The sequence below is a fragment of the Tyto alba genome, unplaced genomic scaffold (genome assembly GCF_018691265.1).
Source record: "Tyto alba isolate M040663 unplaced genomic scaffold, T.alba_DEE_v4.0 Super-Scaffold_39, whole genome shotgun sequence".
Taxonomy (NCBI): domain Eukaryota; kingdom Metazoa; phylum Chordata; class Aves; order Strigiformes; family Tytonidae; genus Tyto; species Tyto alba.
Genome location: NW_024881314.1, coordinates 9,107,767 through 9,125,413, shown reverse-complemented (window position 1 = coordinate 9,125,413; position 17,647 = coordinate 9,107,767). Strand labels below are relative to the sequence as shown.

At 41.0% G+C, this 17,647-nt stretch overlaps 1 protein-coding gene across 10 annotated transcripts in view; it reads left to right on the top strand.

The window, feature by feature from the left end:
- TNRC6C (trinucleotide repeat containing adaptor 6C) overlaps positions 1-17,647 on the top strand; it is a 92,844-nt gene that overhangs the window by 30,946 nt on the left and 44,251 nt on the right. Inside the window, exon 1 of one of the 10 annotated variants that reach the window (XM_033002511.2) lies at positions 12,800-13,103. The exons of the other annotated variants lie outside the window; for them this stretch is intronic. Within the exon in view, the coding sequence (XP_032858402.1) occupies positions 13,079-13,103 (25 nt within the window). The 5' untranslated portion in view covers positions 12,800-13,078. Of the gene's footprint in view, positions 1-12,799; positions 13,104-17,647 lie in introns of those variants that run through there. 10 annotated transcript variants of the gene reach the window in all.

Genomic DNA, 17,647 nt, shown 5'->3' with positions numbered 1-17,647 from the left:
CTTTACTTGCTTGTGCTCTCAATTGTTATTTTCACATTAGGAAAATAATGCTTTGGGAAAAGTAGTTGAGTATCTTAGGCCTTCCTACCGCTTCAGTCCGTCCTTTGCAGATAGACACACTGACCTTCCTTTGACCACTGGAAATAGCATACTGAGGAGTAAGTCTCTTAGCTACCTTTTTTTTCCTGAAGCTGCTAATGAGAAAATACGAAGCGGCTCCCTTCCTGTTTGCTCTTCTGTGCTTGAGATTGTATAACTTTTACACTGGAGATGAGCTTAGTCAGTAATTGGTATATATCACCTTTTTCATTACCACTGTATATCTGTGTCATGTTAGGCAAAGCAGGCAGTGTTCTAAGATATAGTTATCTGTGGCTTAGAAAAAGTTATCTGGACTAAGTCACAAGGGGGCTTTCTGGTATCTTGAATATTAGTAATTTCTGTATGATCTCAAGTGTTGCTCATTATCACTCATTAACGCTGTCAAACATCACAAAATGTGGATCTGAGCTGTCTGCAGTTTTTCCCTTTGGACATTAGTGAATCTTTCGCTATTTTTGCTGAACTTGCTGCTGGACTGGACTCCAGCAGAGAAGATTATTTGGTGTTGTCCTTAGAAGTTTTAGTTAGATAAGAAAATCATCTCTTTCAGAAATTATAGCTTTTGTAGTTATGAAGATGCATTTGAAAATATTATTTAGCTACTCCCCAGAAACACAAATCTGAAAAGTCAAAGCAATTTTTTGTTTACTTAAAATGTTGGATTTTTTTAGGGAGGAAAGATATTCTGCTTCTGTGTTCTTGAGTATTTGGCTTTAGTGAGATGGACAATAATCAGTTCTCACCAGTGAAAGCAGCGTTCTTATCTTTGCAAATCACAGTTGAGCAGGGATGGTGAATGACACAGCTTCTTTTTGATTTGGAGATGTTTGTTAACCTATCAGACTAATGCTCTGTGTTAGATAGATAGATGTATGTTTGTTATTTTATTTTCAGAAATCTAGTAATTATTTATACGGTAGAAACAGATTGACCAACTCAAGTGGCTCAGGCTGTCTGGAGGTCAGTATTGGACTTGTTCTAAGCATCTTTATGGTGTATCTGAAATATCTTTGATGTTTAAAAAACATACTGTAAATCATGAAACAAAGTCCATCGTAAATCATAACATAATCCATAAAAGTACCTAGCTTGTAAGAGTATAGTACTACCTGTCTGACTTTGATCTTGCCAGATGCATTTGTACCTTGAGGTTTTTAGACATATTTTCCTGATTCCTATTTTAACTTGCTGTATAAAATAAGCACTTATTCCTGTAGTTTGTCAGCCTGGCAACTATCAGCAGATGTTCTACACTGTTGAATTAGTTTGCTTTTTTATTGCTTTGCTACTTTTCTGTTACTGTTGGAAAAATTCAGAATACATTAAAAGTTAGTACAACTGAGAAGAAAAGGAGTGCAGCAGCTTTTCAGCTTCATATTATATTCCTTATTGCACAAAACAAGTTAACCTGTATCAAAATGTTAGCAGAAGTATCACCTGAAAGCAGTTGGTGCATAGTGTCAAAATTGTCAGGTGGGTTGGTTAGTATGTAAAGTCAAAACAAAAGCTTTCAAAGGCACCAGCAAAATCTCTGCACAGTTCTTGGAGCAGGGAAGATAGTCTTAGATAAGCTAAACCCTTGGGTACTTTTTTGTCTTCTGATAGCAAGAGGTTGTGTTTTGTGGTTTCATTTTCCTAATAGAAAGAACTTGCTGAATACTAGAGCTCATTTAGATCTCTTTCCAGCAGGTGGAGCATCAGTTCATTTACTAACTACAAACAGGAGAGAAAAAATAAATCTTACCTAGCTCAGTTTGTCCCTGGCTGCTTTGTGAGGCCGAGAGAGGAATGTAGCATATCTCACTCCTGAGAGACCTTTGTAGCCATGAAGTACGTATATTGACAGTCTTACTCAGTCTCTTATAGTGGCTTTGTCTTCACCTTGACAAGCATAAAGACCAAAGTAGTAAGAAGAGTATCCAGGGAGTGCCAAAACCTTTTCATCTCAGCTGTTAGGATTTGAGTAACTATTAGCCTTGGAAAAAATACAGTGATTCTATATCCTGAAAACCTCCAGCACTTAAGTTATAAATTTCCCATGAAATTGAATTCAAACCTGGTCATATTTTTGTGAATATGAAAATAAAGAATTTAAAACCATGATGATTCTTGCTGGGTAATATTTTGTCAGAAGGAAACTTTTTGCCTTCCCCCTCTTATCGGTAGGAACTGTATTCCTTTAAATGTTTGTCTCTGGTTCCCTGGGTATTTCATTTACTAAAGAGTCTTCACAAGTAAGAGAAGTGAAGGAACAAAAAAAAATGGAAGTTGTCCAGAAGAATCAGTGTAGGTACCACCTGATCCACATATAAACAGGAATTTTGTCTATCTAAACAGCGCCTGTGTTGTAGAAGAATGGTAACTTCATGAACATTATTAGACATGTTTAAAGTCTAAAGGCAGTCAATAATAGACCAGCGCTTAGGGCTGCCTCCCTCTGGGGTAACCTGATTGCCTAGCCAGAGCTCGTTAGACCTGTGCTGGATTCTGCCCAAGCAAGTCTTCACATGTGGCTTCTTTATACTCATGATGAACAACAGTAACTTTCCTTTTATGGATGACCTGATATTAATTAGAGACAGAATCATCGTAGGCTAGCATCTTGTATCCAGAAGATGTTTAATGTAAATTCATGTCTATAGCTTTTCTTTTTATAGGATCATATTCCTCCATAGTTAACTTGAAATTATGCAACAACTTTCCTTCCAGACCCTATTTATAACTACCTAGATACAAGGAAGGCTGTTGGAGAGGCATTGCTGGGCTCTTCACTGTAAAAATCACACTATTTTATCTCGCTATTCTCTTATCAGCAGTCTCTCTTATCTACTGCCTTGGCCTATCCAAAACACTTATCAGAACTCTAGCTGCAGTGTCCTGAATTAAAAAGTGTCTTCTGCCAATGTAAGGCAAGTGGGAATTAGTGACCACTAATATATTCTTTTTCAGGTGTATCATTTGGAAACACCAGTAAAGTGAATGAGAGTGACTTTCTGTTTCTCTTTTATAGTAATCTATAAAATCTTATCTAGACAAACTGTTAAGGGAAGAAATGAAAACATTTCAAATTGCATAAAACATTTTAAAGATCTTATCACTTGAAAGCAGTCTTTCATTCATTGTTAACTATTATGAAACTATTTACTTAAAGATGCAGCTTTTTATCTCTTCCCTCCCTACTTTGTCAACTGACTCCGATAAATGCGGTGAATAGTTAACTTCTCTCATTAAGGTGTGAGGCATTAATGGAATGGCCCTTTTGCCATGTGATCTGAAGGACAGAGGTAATTTCTGGAAAGTACCATGGGAGTTTAAAAATAACAAGTAATATATCCTTCTTTGTTTCTTTACAAATTACAAAGTTTGTACAGGTGTCTCCAGGCAGCCACTGTGTGTTTGATGATTATAAAGAACAAAGATCAAAAGAAGTAATCAGTGAAGATGCCTCTCACTTTTCTGCAATTCAGCAATGTAAAACTAACATCCATCAACTCAAAATGTACCATGTATTGCAGGAGTCATGATGAAACTTTTGCAATTCTTTTGTATTGTCAAGTGAAGTATTTTGTGGAACGGATCTGTAACACATGTTTCCAAAGTCTAAAAAGAAATGAAAGCAATTAATTCATGCAGTAGTTGAAATGAGAGAACGTACAAGCATTGTGGAGACTGAAGAGTTACGCTTTTAATTTGTTCTGTTGTTTTCTGGGAAGAGAGAATTTGACAGCAGTTAGAGATTTATTTTCATACTGTGGGCTGATGCCAGATTCTGTGTTGAACTTTCTTCTTCTCTATGAAGCTGAAAGTTTTATTTCACGTTTCTTTAGTTGCAGTTTGCATATTCGTGCTTGTGGCAGGGTATGTGCATGTTAAAGTGTTGTGGGCAGTTGGAAGTTGTTGAATGCCATTGTGTGGCAGGTAAACTCTTCTAAATTTTTATTAACTTTGGTTTTGATAATTTTTTTTTTAGGAAGCAAGATAAAAGGAAAGAACACCTTACTGCAAAAATCACATCTGACAATAATTCTTTCAAACATCCAGTCCATTAACTGTGGGTTAGTTTAGAGTTCCTTCTAATAGAACAATTTTACACAGTTGTAAAGTCAAATTTGGAGAAAAGTTTTAGGGAGAGATAATACCTCTTCTAAAACAAGTCAATATAGTTGGAAAACACAGATAAGCTTTGACATACAGTTGTTTCATCAGATCTAGCCAAGTAGTAGTGACCTTCAAGCTAAACACATGTTTGAACAATTGCCCAGTTTAGCTTATTGTACTTTGTGATGACTGTAGTAAGGCATGTACGTGCAAAAGTAGTTCTGTAGCATATGAATAAAGTCTCATGTCAAAAGTTTGAAATAAGGTTTAGCTTGATTTCCGGGAGGCATGGCAAACAGGCTGATTTTTAATGAATAAAGCACATGTGAAAACTGCCTTTATGGAAGTGATTTGCTGAACTTTTATCTCTTTGGGCCCTTACTCTATAATTCCACTAGCAGAATATCTTTGCTGGCAAAAAAATACTGTGTTTTTGCTTTTAGTTGGAAAGTTACAGAGTTAAAACCAAAAACTTTAGAAATTGATTTATTCTGGATCTTCTGTAAAAAGTGTTTTTTGTATGTAATAATTAACACACTAAATTCTATAAAGTAGAAATCAAGGATTAGGTAGTGTATTTATTCGCCTTTTTGGCATGCTTTCTATGTATATAATTTCACACTTTCTATAGCAAATACACTTTCAAAAAAATATACTACATAGTACCTGAAAGATGTTCATTGTTGTATCATAGAATCACAGAATGGTTTGGGTTGAAAGGGGCATTAAAGATCATCTGTCATTAAAGATCTGCCCCGGGCAGGGCCCCCTTCCCCCAGCCCAGGGGGCTCCCAGCCCCGTCCAACCTGGCCCTGAACCCTTCCAGGGAGGGGGCAGCCACAGCTGCTCTGGGCACCCTGGGCCAGTGCCTCACCCCCCAAACAGGGGAGAATTTCTTCCTTATGTCTAATCTAAATCTCCCCTCTTTCAGTTCAAAACCATCACCGCTCATCCTACCCCCACCCCCTGATCCAGAGTCCCTCCCCACCTCTCCTGCCCCCCCTTTAAGCCCTGGGAGGCCGCTCTCAGGGTCCCCCCGGAGCCTTCTCTTCTCCAGGCTGAACCCCCCCAACTCTCTCAGCCCGGCCTCCCAGGGGAGCTGCTCCAGCCCCCCCAGCATCTCCGTGGCCTCCTCTGGCCCCGCTCGAGCAGCTCCGGGTCCTTCTGCTGTTGGGGGCCCCCGAGCTGGCCCCAGCACTGCAGGGGGGTCTCCCCAGAGCGGAGCAGAGGGGGAGAATCCCCTCCCTGGCCCTGCTGCCCCCCCTGCTCTGGCTGCAGCCCAGGGCACGGGTGGGTTCTGGGCTGCGACCGCACGGGGCTGCCTCACGGGCAGTTTTCCATCCCTTAATATCCCCCAGTCCCTCTCCTCGGGGCTGCTCTCCAGCCACTCCTCGAGGGCCCAGCCTGGATTTGTGCTGGGGACTGCCCTGACCCATGGGCAGGAGCTTGCACTTGGCCTTGTTGAACTTCATGAGGTTTGCACAGGCTCAAGCCTGTCCAGGTCCCTCAGGACAGCATCCCTTCCCTCTAGTGTGTCACCACACAGCTCAGTGTCATCAGTGATTATGTTGAGGGTGCACTTGATCCCACTGTCCATGTCACCAGCAAAGATGTTGAACAGCACCGGTCCCAAAACTGACTGCTGAGGCATGCCACTTGTCACTGTTCTCGACTTGGACATGGAGCTGTTGACCGCAACTCTTTGAGTGTGACCATCCAGCTAATTCCCTATCCCCTGAGTGATCCATCCATCAAATCTGTCTCTTCAACTCAGAGACAAGAATGTCATGCGGAACAGTGACAGAAGCTTCGCACAAGTCCATCTAGATTACTCTTCCCTTATTCATCAATGCTGTAAACCCATCATAGAAGGCCACCAAATTGGTCAGGCATGATTTGCCCTTAATGAAGCCATGTTGGCTGTCACCAGTCACCTCCTTATTTGCCATGTGCCCTACCAGAGTTTCCAGGAGGATCCGCTCCATGATCTTGCTAGAAAAAGAGGTGAGACTGACTGGCCTGTAGTTCCCCGGGTCATCATTATTTCTTTTTTGAAAAATGGGGTTTATGTTTCCTCTTCTCCAGTCAGCAAGAACTTTACCAGGCTGCCATGACTTCTTAAATGTTATGGATAGTGGCTTAGTCACTTAATCTGGCACTTCCCTCAAGACCCACAGATGTATCTCATCAGATTCAATGGATTTGTGCACCTTCATGCCCCTTAGGTGGTCTTGAACCTTATCTGCTCCTACAGCGGGTGGTTCTTCCTTCTCCCAGTCCCAACCATTACCTTCTGTCTTGGATGGTGTGGTTGGAGCCCTTGCCAATGAAGACTGAGGCGAAAAAGTCATTGAGTACCCCCACCTTCTCCATATCCTGTGTGACCAAGTCTCCCGTTTCCTTCGGGAGAAGGCCCACATTTTCCCTAGTCTTCCTTTTATCACCAATGTATCTGTAAATGCTTTTTTTGTTGCCCTTCACATCCCTGGCCAGATATAATTGTATCAGCACTTTGGCCTTCTTAATCTGATCCCGGGTTACCCAGACAGTTACTCTGTACTCTTCCTAGGCTACCTGTCCTTGTTTCTACCCTCTGTAGGCTTCCTTTTTGTGTTTGAGCTTGTCCAGGAGCTCCTTGTTCTTCTACGCAGCCTCCTGGTGTTCTTACCCAACTTTTTTGTCGGGATGCATTGCTCCTGAGCTTGGAGGAGCTAAGTCTTGAATATTAACCAGCTTTTTTGGGTCCTTCTTCTCTCTAGGGCTTTATCCCATGTTACCCTGCCAAGCAGATCCCTGAAGAGGCCAGTGTTTATTCTTCTGAAGTCCAGGGTAGCGACTTTCTGTGTGCCCTCCTCGTTGCCCTGAGGATCTTGAACTCTACCAGTTCATGGTCGCTGCAGCCAAAGCTGCCCTTGAGTTTCCCACTCCCCACCAGCCTCTCCGTGTTGGTGAGAACAAGGTCCAGCATAGCATCTCTCATTGTTGGCTCCTCTGTCACTTGGAGAAGGAAGTTATTCTCAGTGGATTCCAGGAACCTCCTGGATTGCTTATGTGCTGCAGTGTTGTCCACAGATATCAGGGTGGTTGGAGTCCCCTCTAAGGCCAGGGCTTGTGAATGTGAGGCTGCTCCTCTCTATAGAGGGCCTCAACGGCTCGGTCTTCCTGGTCTGGTGGCCTGCAGCAGACCCCCACCATAATGTCACCTGTCCCTGCCTTCCCTTTAATCCTGACCCACAAGCTCTCAGTGGGCTCCTCACCCATCCCCAGGCAGAGCTCCAGGCACTCCAGCTGGTCACTGGTAGCGGGTGACCCCCCTCCCCATCTCCCCTGCCTGCCCTTCCTAAAGAGCCTGTCCCCTTCTCTTCCAGCACTCCAGTTACAGGAGCCATCCCACCACCTCTCCATGTTGCCAGTGAGATCATAGCCCTGCAGGCATGTGCACATCTTCAGCTCCTCTTGTTTATTCCCAGTGCGAGGTGTGTTTGCATAGAGGTGTTTAAGTTTGGCCCGGGTGAAGCTGACTCTGGCTGGAATCCTTGGTGCTGTTCTTCAGCTGCGCTCCTGTTGCCCTGTGACCCCTCTCCAGGCTCTGGGCATCTCTTGCTGGCACTGGCATCAGGTTGGCTGTTGATCTTGAATGAAGGAACTAGCATGGTGATGTTTCTTTGTAAATGCAAGAATTAGCTATTTCTACTACTTCTGTAGAAGATAACTGTATATAGCAAATACATGATGCTTATCTGCCACAAAACTCCTAACAGTTTTAAATTTTTACACCACTTGGTCATAACTTGCAGGGTAGTTCATGGTACAGCCTGTCACTATATACAAGGTTTCTGCAATGTGGCTGTATAAAAGTTTTCCTGCTAGTGGGATCAAATGTGATGTTATGTCATTTGTTTTTTTAAAAAAACGGAAATTATCAGTACTTAGTTTTGATCAAATACTTTGCCAGTAGTCTTATCTAGTGTTGTAAAGGGATGTTCAGGTACCACCAGAGGTTGCATGAGTGGTGATTATGTTTCTTTCTTGGTTTTGGTTTGGTTTGTTTTTTTCCTCAGGGCTTAGTTTAGCATTTGGTAGTGCTTGTTGTCTGGTACGTGTCCCTGGAAATCAAGCAGTATTACCAAAGGTCACTAGTGACAGGTATACGTTTAGACAAAAGGAACTTAAAAAAAATAATTGTACAAGGACGAAAATACAGCAGTTAACATGGAGATGGTATCTGGCCCCGTAGTTACTGTCTGGATGTACTTCTGAGTGATGAACGCTTTCTGAAATTCGGTAATGGGAAAGTTTGTGAGAAGCGAGTCTCAGCTAGTAAAGGGTTTTGTCTCCAGTGTAGATTTTAAAAAATTCTATATAATGCTTTGAATATAGATGGAGAAGTAGCAACTGCTGTGTATCACAAATGCGGGCATTATAAATGAAAAATGATGGTAAGAACTCATCAGTAAACTAATCTTTGGAATGAGTTTTTCTGTATTGTGTATGTTGTCTGACATCAGGCAGCAGAGTGTGAAAAATAAATCTGCTGCTTCCAATCTATTGGACAGTGATTAGAATTTTTCACTGGGAGAAGGAAAAAGAAACCTAGAAGGTTAAATAACTGAGGCGCCTTTATAGTTTTGCTGTCCTCACTTTCAAAGAGTGGGTCTGTGCAAAAGCATGATGACTCAAAGGCCAGTGTTTTTGCTTTAGCATCAGTAGACCTGCATCCTACCTCAGCTTCGCTGTAGAAAGCTCTTCTCTAGTGATAGCCAGATACATGAACTGCCCAGGTGTCTGTGGGGAAAACAGGTCAGGAGACAAAGACGCTGGCAAATTGTTAAAACGTGCAGATGGCAGTTCTGAGACGAAGCATGTGAAGAGATCAAGTGACAAGACCTGTCTCTGATGGTGGAGAAGTCAAAGGTAGAATGTAACTAAGGTCAAAGTGACCAAGAAATAAGAGTTTGGTCCTTGGGAAGAGCAGAAAGGGGGTAACATCATGTGAAAATTATCGGAAAGCTGAATTTGTATAGCTCAGGAAACAGGTATGATACTACAAGAAACAAATAAAAAAATGAGTAAGTTTGAATCTGTTACGAAAAAAAAAAAACACAAATAACAAAAAGATAACGCTTTCATAAGTCCATTAGCAGTAAAAAGAAGGCCAATGGAACTGGTCTGATACTCAACTGGGAGGACCATTGAGAGATGGCAACAGCAATACTTTAAATGCCTTTTCCCTTCATGTATAAGCTAATGATTGACTTAAAACTAAGGCTACAGTGAGTAAGAGTAGTTAAGGAAATAAAACATTTCCAGTTGTCAGGAAGTGATGAAATTTGTAGTAGACTTAATGGAGGATGGGTTGGAGCAACCTGGCCTGCCAGCGTTCAGCATTCTTTCAGTGTGTGAGAACTAGAAAACAGAAAATTAAACAACCAATGTTAAAAGGTAAGAAAGGAGAAACAGGGATTGCAGATCAGTCAGAGTAGTCTGCTAGAATGATACTAGAAAAAATAACCAAAACAGCTATGTCTGCATTTAGAACTTTGCAAGAGAGAGAGGTGGAGAGCCAGCATGAGTTTGTGGAGAGCAGGTTGTGCTGAAGGAGAGCAGTTCCCTGTCAGCAGCGCAACAGACTCTGCAAAACGGGAGGGAAAATCATGTCCTAGTAGTCAACTTTGTACAGCCTTTGACAGTGCCCCAGAAGACTTTCTCATGGTGGACTTGTGGTGGTGTAAGTGGGAAGTATGAGATGAAACTATGGTAAGAAGTGTCATAGCAGCTCAGGAAGCTGTAGACAGAGTAGCGATCAGTCCTTACTGGCAAAATGAGAAAATTCTGAGTGAGAGTGCAAATTTGTGCTCTTTGATATTTGCATCAGTCTTTCACCTATGAACAACAGCCTTCATTAAATTTTTGAATGATACCAATCTGCAGAAAAGTGCAAGTCAACTGGAAGACAAAATCACAATATGGAATAGTGGTGACAAAATAGCTTAATTGAATAGGAAATAAACAAAAGGTACAGGTTCCTTCTTTTGGCTAGAACAGCTCTGTACACAAATCTGGTTATACGAGTATCACGCTGCAAAAATGGACGTGGAGCTGGTCACAGGATAGACCAGATTAATGGTGTCACACTGTTGAAAAGACAACAGACGTTCTGAGGGATATAAACAGTATTGCTTCCCATGAGAGACTTCTGATAAGGCCTCTGAATATTGAGTCCAGTTTGGAGTACTGTGCCTTCAGAGGGAAGTGAGCCCACTGGAAGAAGCACAAAGGAATGCAGCAGGAATGAGTAGAGATCTTGAAAACAAACCTTGCAAAGAGCGAAGGAATTGGAGCTGCTGAGTTGAAGGAAGGATGGAATTAGAAATGCAGAAATACCTAAATGACTGCTGCAAGGAAGAAAATGATGTTCTATATGCCTGTGATGGATCAGATAAGAAATAATGGTCTTAAATTTCAATCTGGAAGATTAAGGTTAGACATTAGGAAAAACGTATCAGTATGAAAGCTGTTTTAAGAAGTGAGAGAGCACTTGGAAATGTGCAGTCTCTGTTGCTGAGGGGCTTCCTTGGTGGGTTGGGCAAATGTCACTTTGTGTGTATCAAGAATAGTTGCTTAGATCAGGTGAGTGGTCTGCATAATGTCTCATATACCCTTTTTTAGTCTTCAGATATCTATAAGGATTTCAAATTTATCAATTTATCAGACACACCCCCGGCAAGGTTGCTACAAGATGGGGCACATGGAAGGGAACAAACGCTCTCTTTCAGCACGGGGTGGAGTGGAAGCTATGCTTTATTTTCCCTCAGACTTTGGTGTGGAGTCAGACTTTTCCGTGGGGTTCTGCATTGCCTTCCAATGTACCCCTGTCCAGTAAACACAGTCCTCTTGATTCAATGCCCTTTATAAGCACCTGCCTCCTGTAGCTGAAGTTGATTACGGGAAGCTTATGTTATTAGCAAGAAGAATACAAGGAACAGAGGAATATATTTTATGCTCTCTAACAATTCTGAGGTATCATTTAAAATAATCTAAATTTCAGTCGTGTAGATGATATTAAAGGAATATAATAATGCACAACAATATTTTGACTTTAAAGTTATTGTAGTAGTTTCTAATTGCATTTGAAATAGTTTCCTGAATGGAAACAAAACCAAGCAGATTTGATTTTCATTCATCTGTTGTTTTTAAAATGAGGTTAAACCCATCCAGTATTCAGAGACTATTGCAAAGAAACAGAGAATAAATGCCTTCAGAAGGAAGCCAACTATTTTCAGGAGTACTTTAGTGGAACAGTTCTTGAGCCAAGAATAGCAGCAGCGATTGTGCTTTGGTAGTGAAGTGGCAGCAATTCTGAGAATGCAGCTAAACCTTTAAAGAGACATCAGTTGTGTGCGATCCAGTGTAGAAGGGTGAAACTGCTCAGATGAACACCTGACAAGAATTGAAACGGCAAATTTAAAACGTGCTCCATTTACTGCACGATTAAATATGTATTTGGGGCAGATAGGAGGAGGAGGAAGAGCAAAGAAGTGAGAAGGGGAAATAATTGTAGAGGAGCGTATTAGACATACTGGAAGTTTATGTGTAAATTATCCTTTGAGATTCGTATATACGCACTGACAGAAGTTCTCTAGGTGTGTTCTCAGAATTTGTGATGATATTTAGATTCTGAAAATGTTAAGCTGCGCCCCCCCCTTCTGTTCACACTCGGTGTGTTCATGTCTTAAAGAGAACCAGTTCTCTCCAGCCGGTGGTTGATAAAAGAAGGTGGCTCCCCCCTTCTGCTGGGGGCAGAACGCGCCCCGATCCGCGCTGCATTGTCTGGGGCAGTTGTTCCCTGCGTTTATAAACAGCAGCGCCTTTGATTAATACGCTCTCATGTTTGCCACTTAGATCTTTTTTAGATAGAAGCAGGGAAGTCATTAAGGGCTTGGCAGCGCGCCAGTATACATGTGGGACTTGGTCTGACTCTCCCCTGCGAGTGGTGGGAGCTGGCGGTGGGGCAGGAGGGGAGGACACCAGTCAGGAGCTGGAGCTGGTGGTGGGGCAGGAGCTGGAGCTGGTGGTGGGGCAGGAGCTGGAGCTGGTGGTGGGGCAGGAACTGGAGCTGGTGGTGGGGCAGGAGCTGGAACTGGTGCTGGGCCAGGAACTGGAGCTGGTGGTGGGGCAGGAGGGAGGATACCAGTCAGGAGCTGGAACTGGTGGTGGGGCAGGAGCTGGAGCTGGTGGTGGGGCAGGAGCTGGAGCTGGTGGTGGGGCAGGAGGGAGGACACCAGTCAGGAGCTGGAGGTGGGGCAGGAGCTGGAGATGGTGGTGGGGCAGGAGGGAGGACACCAGTCAGGAGCTGGAGCTGGCGGTGGGGCAGGAGGGAGGACGCTGGGCAGGAGCAGGAGCAGGAGCTGCTGCCCGTGCAAGCAGTCAGCAGCGCCCGCATCTTCTCTTGGCTGACTTTCAAAAGCAGGAGAAAAGCAGCTAGGGTGCTAATTGTAGCTGGGTCCTGAAGTGAAAATGTTTTGTGACAGTTGAAAGAATTTAAAGAGGAAGGAAGATCGGTTTAGTGTCAGCTGCAATTAGATAATCAAAGCTTAAAAATCCTACTCTGTTGATACCTTCACCTAGAGTTAAGGAGCGGAGCGAGGGGAAGGGGGAGGAGGGCTGTGCGTGGAAAGGGCATTTCCATAGCCAGTGCAACCGAGGCCCGACCGAGCTTGCAGGTTGTCTGGGCGCACGCTTGCACAGAGAGATTTTCTTGGCAGCTCTACAGGATGAGGCTCACACTGTACACAGCCGACATATTGAAGCCGAGAGCCCTGGAGAACGTAGATGCAGGAGTAGAAACAGCTCTGCACACAATGTAGCGTCTCCTAGGATGGTTGGGCGGCTCCTTTCTTCAGGTATTTTATTACCCATCAGCCCTTTTTAGAGCCAAAAAAAAGAGAAAGTAACCCTAACCCTGAGAAAATAGCATCTGCTTCTGTTAAATCAATTTATTACATAACATTTCAGAGAGAGAGCAGCAGCACAGCGTCCTAAGCTTTTGGCTGCATTTCAGGTTTGATAAAATGGCGTCTTCGCAGTGAGCTGCTTGCTAAAGATATGTTGCACTGAGCAGCAAAATGCAATTATTTGGTGTTTTCTAGTACTGCTTTTGTTTTGGAGAGGTAGCATTTAGTGAAATCTCTACTAATAATGAAAAATGTTGTTTATTTTTGCTTGTTTTCTTAATGCATTTAAAAGCTTTCAGCATCAGAGGAAAGGAACTACATTTTAATGTCGTAGTGAAGAAAATTAAAATGGGATAACAGGCTTTCCCACTTGCGTGCTTAACTATGGTTGAGTTTTAAAATAAATAAAGCTGCTTTTTTCAATGCTTCCATCTCTTGTCTGCATTTCCATGTTATGTATGCTGTTCAAGATTGCAGCTTCCTCACATCTATGAGACTTGTAAGTTAGCTTTGTAAGTGGCTTCAAATAGATGACAGTTTTCAAATTTGTCCTCTGTCTCAGCCTATGCATAAAGCTAGACGTAGCCGGTAACCAGAAATATTAGCACTACAATTCCCAGATTTTCTACTTCATTATATTTCATTCTTCAGAATAGATGCTTATGTCATCTTTTCTTTTTCTTTTGTGAAATTAGGCTACATTTGATCTAGCACTTAAAATATATCTGGCAATTCCTATTTAATTTATATTTAGAAAAAAATGTGTATAGTCTTTTAGAGATCTGCTCATGTCGAATTGGAAACTATTTGTTTTGGAGCAGAGAAAATAATTTGCCCTTTTTCTCAACTTTTTACTCAGAATCACTAACCTTTGTGTGACAAGTACAATCCCCAGTAGGACTGTCACTGGCCTTTGGGATTTTTCTCTCTTCTGCATGTCAAAGCAAAGAACAACGTCGTCGTCTGTAATCGGTCCTTTGGGCAGGACAGGAAGAGCCAATGAATCTGGTTGTTGTTATGCTGACTAACATGAATTGAAAAATAAAACTAGTAATAAGAGAGGGAGTCACTATTAGATCTGATTTAAAATTGGCTGAGCAAAACTTAATAATTTGATTTTCATTAAAAGTTTATCCCAGGCTTTGCCTTTTCATACCTTCTCCATACTTCAGTTCCTAAACCAGCTAAATGTTTTATTATAGTTCAGGATGCATAATTTTACTGTGCAGCATTTGAATTAATTACTGCAATGGAAATTGTGAAGATACAGTTACTTTTAACTTGGCTAAATAAAAATAAATATTATTGTAAATTACATTTTAAGAGGAGAATTGAAGTTTGGGGCAAACTGCTTGTGCAGGCAAAGTATTTTGCTTTTGTAAGAAATGCATGCAACAGCTTCTCCCATTTCACTCATACTTTAAATTTGTAATGTATGTAAACATTAAACTGATTTTGCAACTAATTATGCATTTTCATTATCAAACACAGCAAAAGTTTTCTATTTTTAATAAGTACTAAATTGAAGTTGGTAAAGTATGTTGGTTACAGTATGTAATAACACCAACAACCTCCTCCTATCCCATTAAAGATAACATTTATAAACAAAACAAAACCCTCGTGATTATTGGTAACACTGATCTAAGCTGTGCATTTTTCAGGTAGCATGTATGATTGCAATTTCACAGAAGTTATGTTTGACTAAAACAAATTTGAGCTGTTGTTCTTGGTATTTGATTAATTTTCCTTCCTGATTGCTGAAGAAATGTTTTTAATCAGGAAAATCATACTTTATAAAAGATGCATAATTAAGCTTTTCAAACACTAAGTATTAATTTAAAAATAATTTCACTTTGCATTGTACCAGTACTAGGATTTGCTAACATAAAATACCTGTGGTTTCTGTTCCTGATGCTTTGTTTAAAATCTTTGCTCAGTTCACAGAGGAAAGAGAGAAATACTTCTGGTGGACTGCAGTGCTTTTCTTTCTGATCTTTGCATAAATAAAGAGGAACTGATTCTTAAGAATTTTTTAAATAGGTTTCCCATTTCAGTCTTAGCAGCTTTGAAAAGAAAAGAAAATATTTGCAATTTCTATGAAGAGTTGGTTTCCTAGAAAGTTGGAGGAAATCAATGTGTTCAAAAAAAAATCCCAAGCAAGCAAAAAATTCTCTAGATTTAATCATATAAAATACTATGCATTTCATTATTTTTCCTAAATGTTTAAAGTCCTTATGGATTAAGTAGGAGTGTGCTACTGGTCATTTAATTTATAGGCATTAACTCCTATTACTATAGAGAAAATGGAAAAATGTCTTTTGGTTATTTGCTTGTAGAGACAAGAATATTAAAATTTCTCTTTTCAGGATCAGTTCTGTATTCAAACTGTTATGTTTGTCAAGCAGCGAAGTCACAGTTTTTGCAGCTTTCTGTTTAGTTTGTGATTTATTTTTTTTCTTCATTCTCTTTTATTTTATCTGTCCTGTTTCTTACAACCTTTATAGCATCAGCCTTTACTGTTAGAACCAATTCTTCCAGTAAATATTTGGACACCATGAAGTTGTTGAGTGTCTGGTTCTGCTCTTTTTTTTTTTTTTTTTTTTGAATCTATGACTTGTGAAAGGTACCAGCGTGGTCCTGCTGCTCAAGAGAGGACTTACTTATTTTATGTCACCTACATGGAATTATTCTAATCCCTATCGAAGTAACCACTTTCAGATTAGTCAGTGGTTATTGCTGAGGGCATAATCTGAACCTCAGTAAGAGGAACTGTGCTGATGGTACATGAAAGGGAATAGCTATGGAGCTGCAAACCCTTGAAAGACAAGGGGGTTTGAGCTGCTTGTGTGCTGCTTCCAGGCCAAACATACTTGGTCTGATACTGCCTGGAGTAGATATGCTTATCCAAGCTGAGGCACTTGGCCATTTTCTACTTTTAATGTGGACATCTTTTGATTTTTATAGTACTTCCCCCTCATAATTATTTTTTTCTGACTGCTCTTCAAAATCCTGGTATCGTATTTAATGAACCATTTTGCTCCCTACTCTGAGGAATCTTTCTAAGCTGTTTTGTCATCTTCCTCCACCATTCCCACCCCTTCCCTTTACTTTGTCTTCTGAGTGCTCTCAAACTTGAGCATTACTTTAGCCACCATCTTTGGGGGAGAGGAGAAAGGAAAAGAAATGATTAAACAAGCGTCTCCCTTTCATCTCATCAGCCTTGATGCCATTTTTGTGAATATTGAGATGTCTTGACCTGTGCTCTTGGTCCTTCTTCACAAACCTGCCCCGCACAGAGACTCTCACTTGCCTTGGGCAGCGCCGTCATTCTGCCAGGCACTTGCACGTGTAGCTTAGGTTTTGGCTTTGACAAGACCTTTTTATTGGAACACCGTATTTCAAGCCACTCTTAAATCTTTTTGTCATGTCTGAAATGCAGTGCCGAATCTCACCACCCACAGTGTTGAAAAAAATCTGTCATCGGATTCCTTGCTTGCCTCAACTTCTTATCTTCTAGTTTGGACTGCCGCTGCCTTTTTTCTTTGTTCATTGCTGCTCTGCTAAGAAAGCTGCTTGGCTCATTTTTCTGACCCTGTTGACCCTTTTTAAGTCACTTCACTCATTTCCTTTCCCTTCAATGCCTTATCTGGGATCCTGGTCTCTATTTAACACCTGTGTGGCAAACCTAGATTATCAGATAAATTTTCAACCTTCTTCCATAGCTCTGTAATGTAACCAGTTGCCTTTATCTAGGAATAACATAATGCTTTCTTCCTTTCTAACCATTGCATGTAGGGGAGACAATCCAGGTAAATCCAAGTGGCTCCTTCCACATTCTCTTTTGTATTTGTCATACACACATCAATAACTTAGCTGCTTCTGTGAAATTCCAGGCTTTTCCTGGCATCATGAGAAGATAGGTGATGAACTAAGACTGTTTTCCCTTCTTTTCTCTAACATCCATACTTCTGCTTCAATTAATTTAAGATAAAAAACCAAACAAAACAAAACAAACAAACAAAAAAAAAAAACAACCAACAAGATGCAATCTGTCCTGGTTTAGGGTGTTCTTTCTTCATCTTGATAAATCTTCATGAGGTAACCAATAATCATCCCCCTTTCTTGAAAAACTACAGGTGGAATGTGTGAATAAGGCTACTTTGACAGAGTGAGTTTTTTTTATTCTTGGAACAATGTTTTTGCAGTATTAGAAGACCTCTAATTGGCAGTAGTTAGAGGAGCTAATCACACCAAAATATTTGTGATTTAAATTAATGCATATTAAGCATCCACTGTTAACAGCTTACTTGGGAGATTTGTTGCGTCCATCTTCCCCACAAAATATTCAAATCATAAAAAATAAAAGTCCTAATTCTGCAGATTTACAGCAAATAAAACGAATTGATATCCAAAATTTGTAACCTAGGCATATGCAGTTTTCTCCTTTGACAACCAGTTAAGAGGAGCTGTTCTGCAGATCATCTTCAGTATGT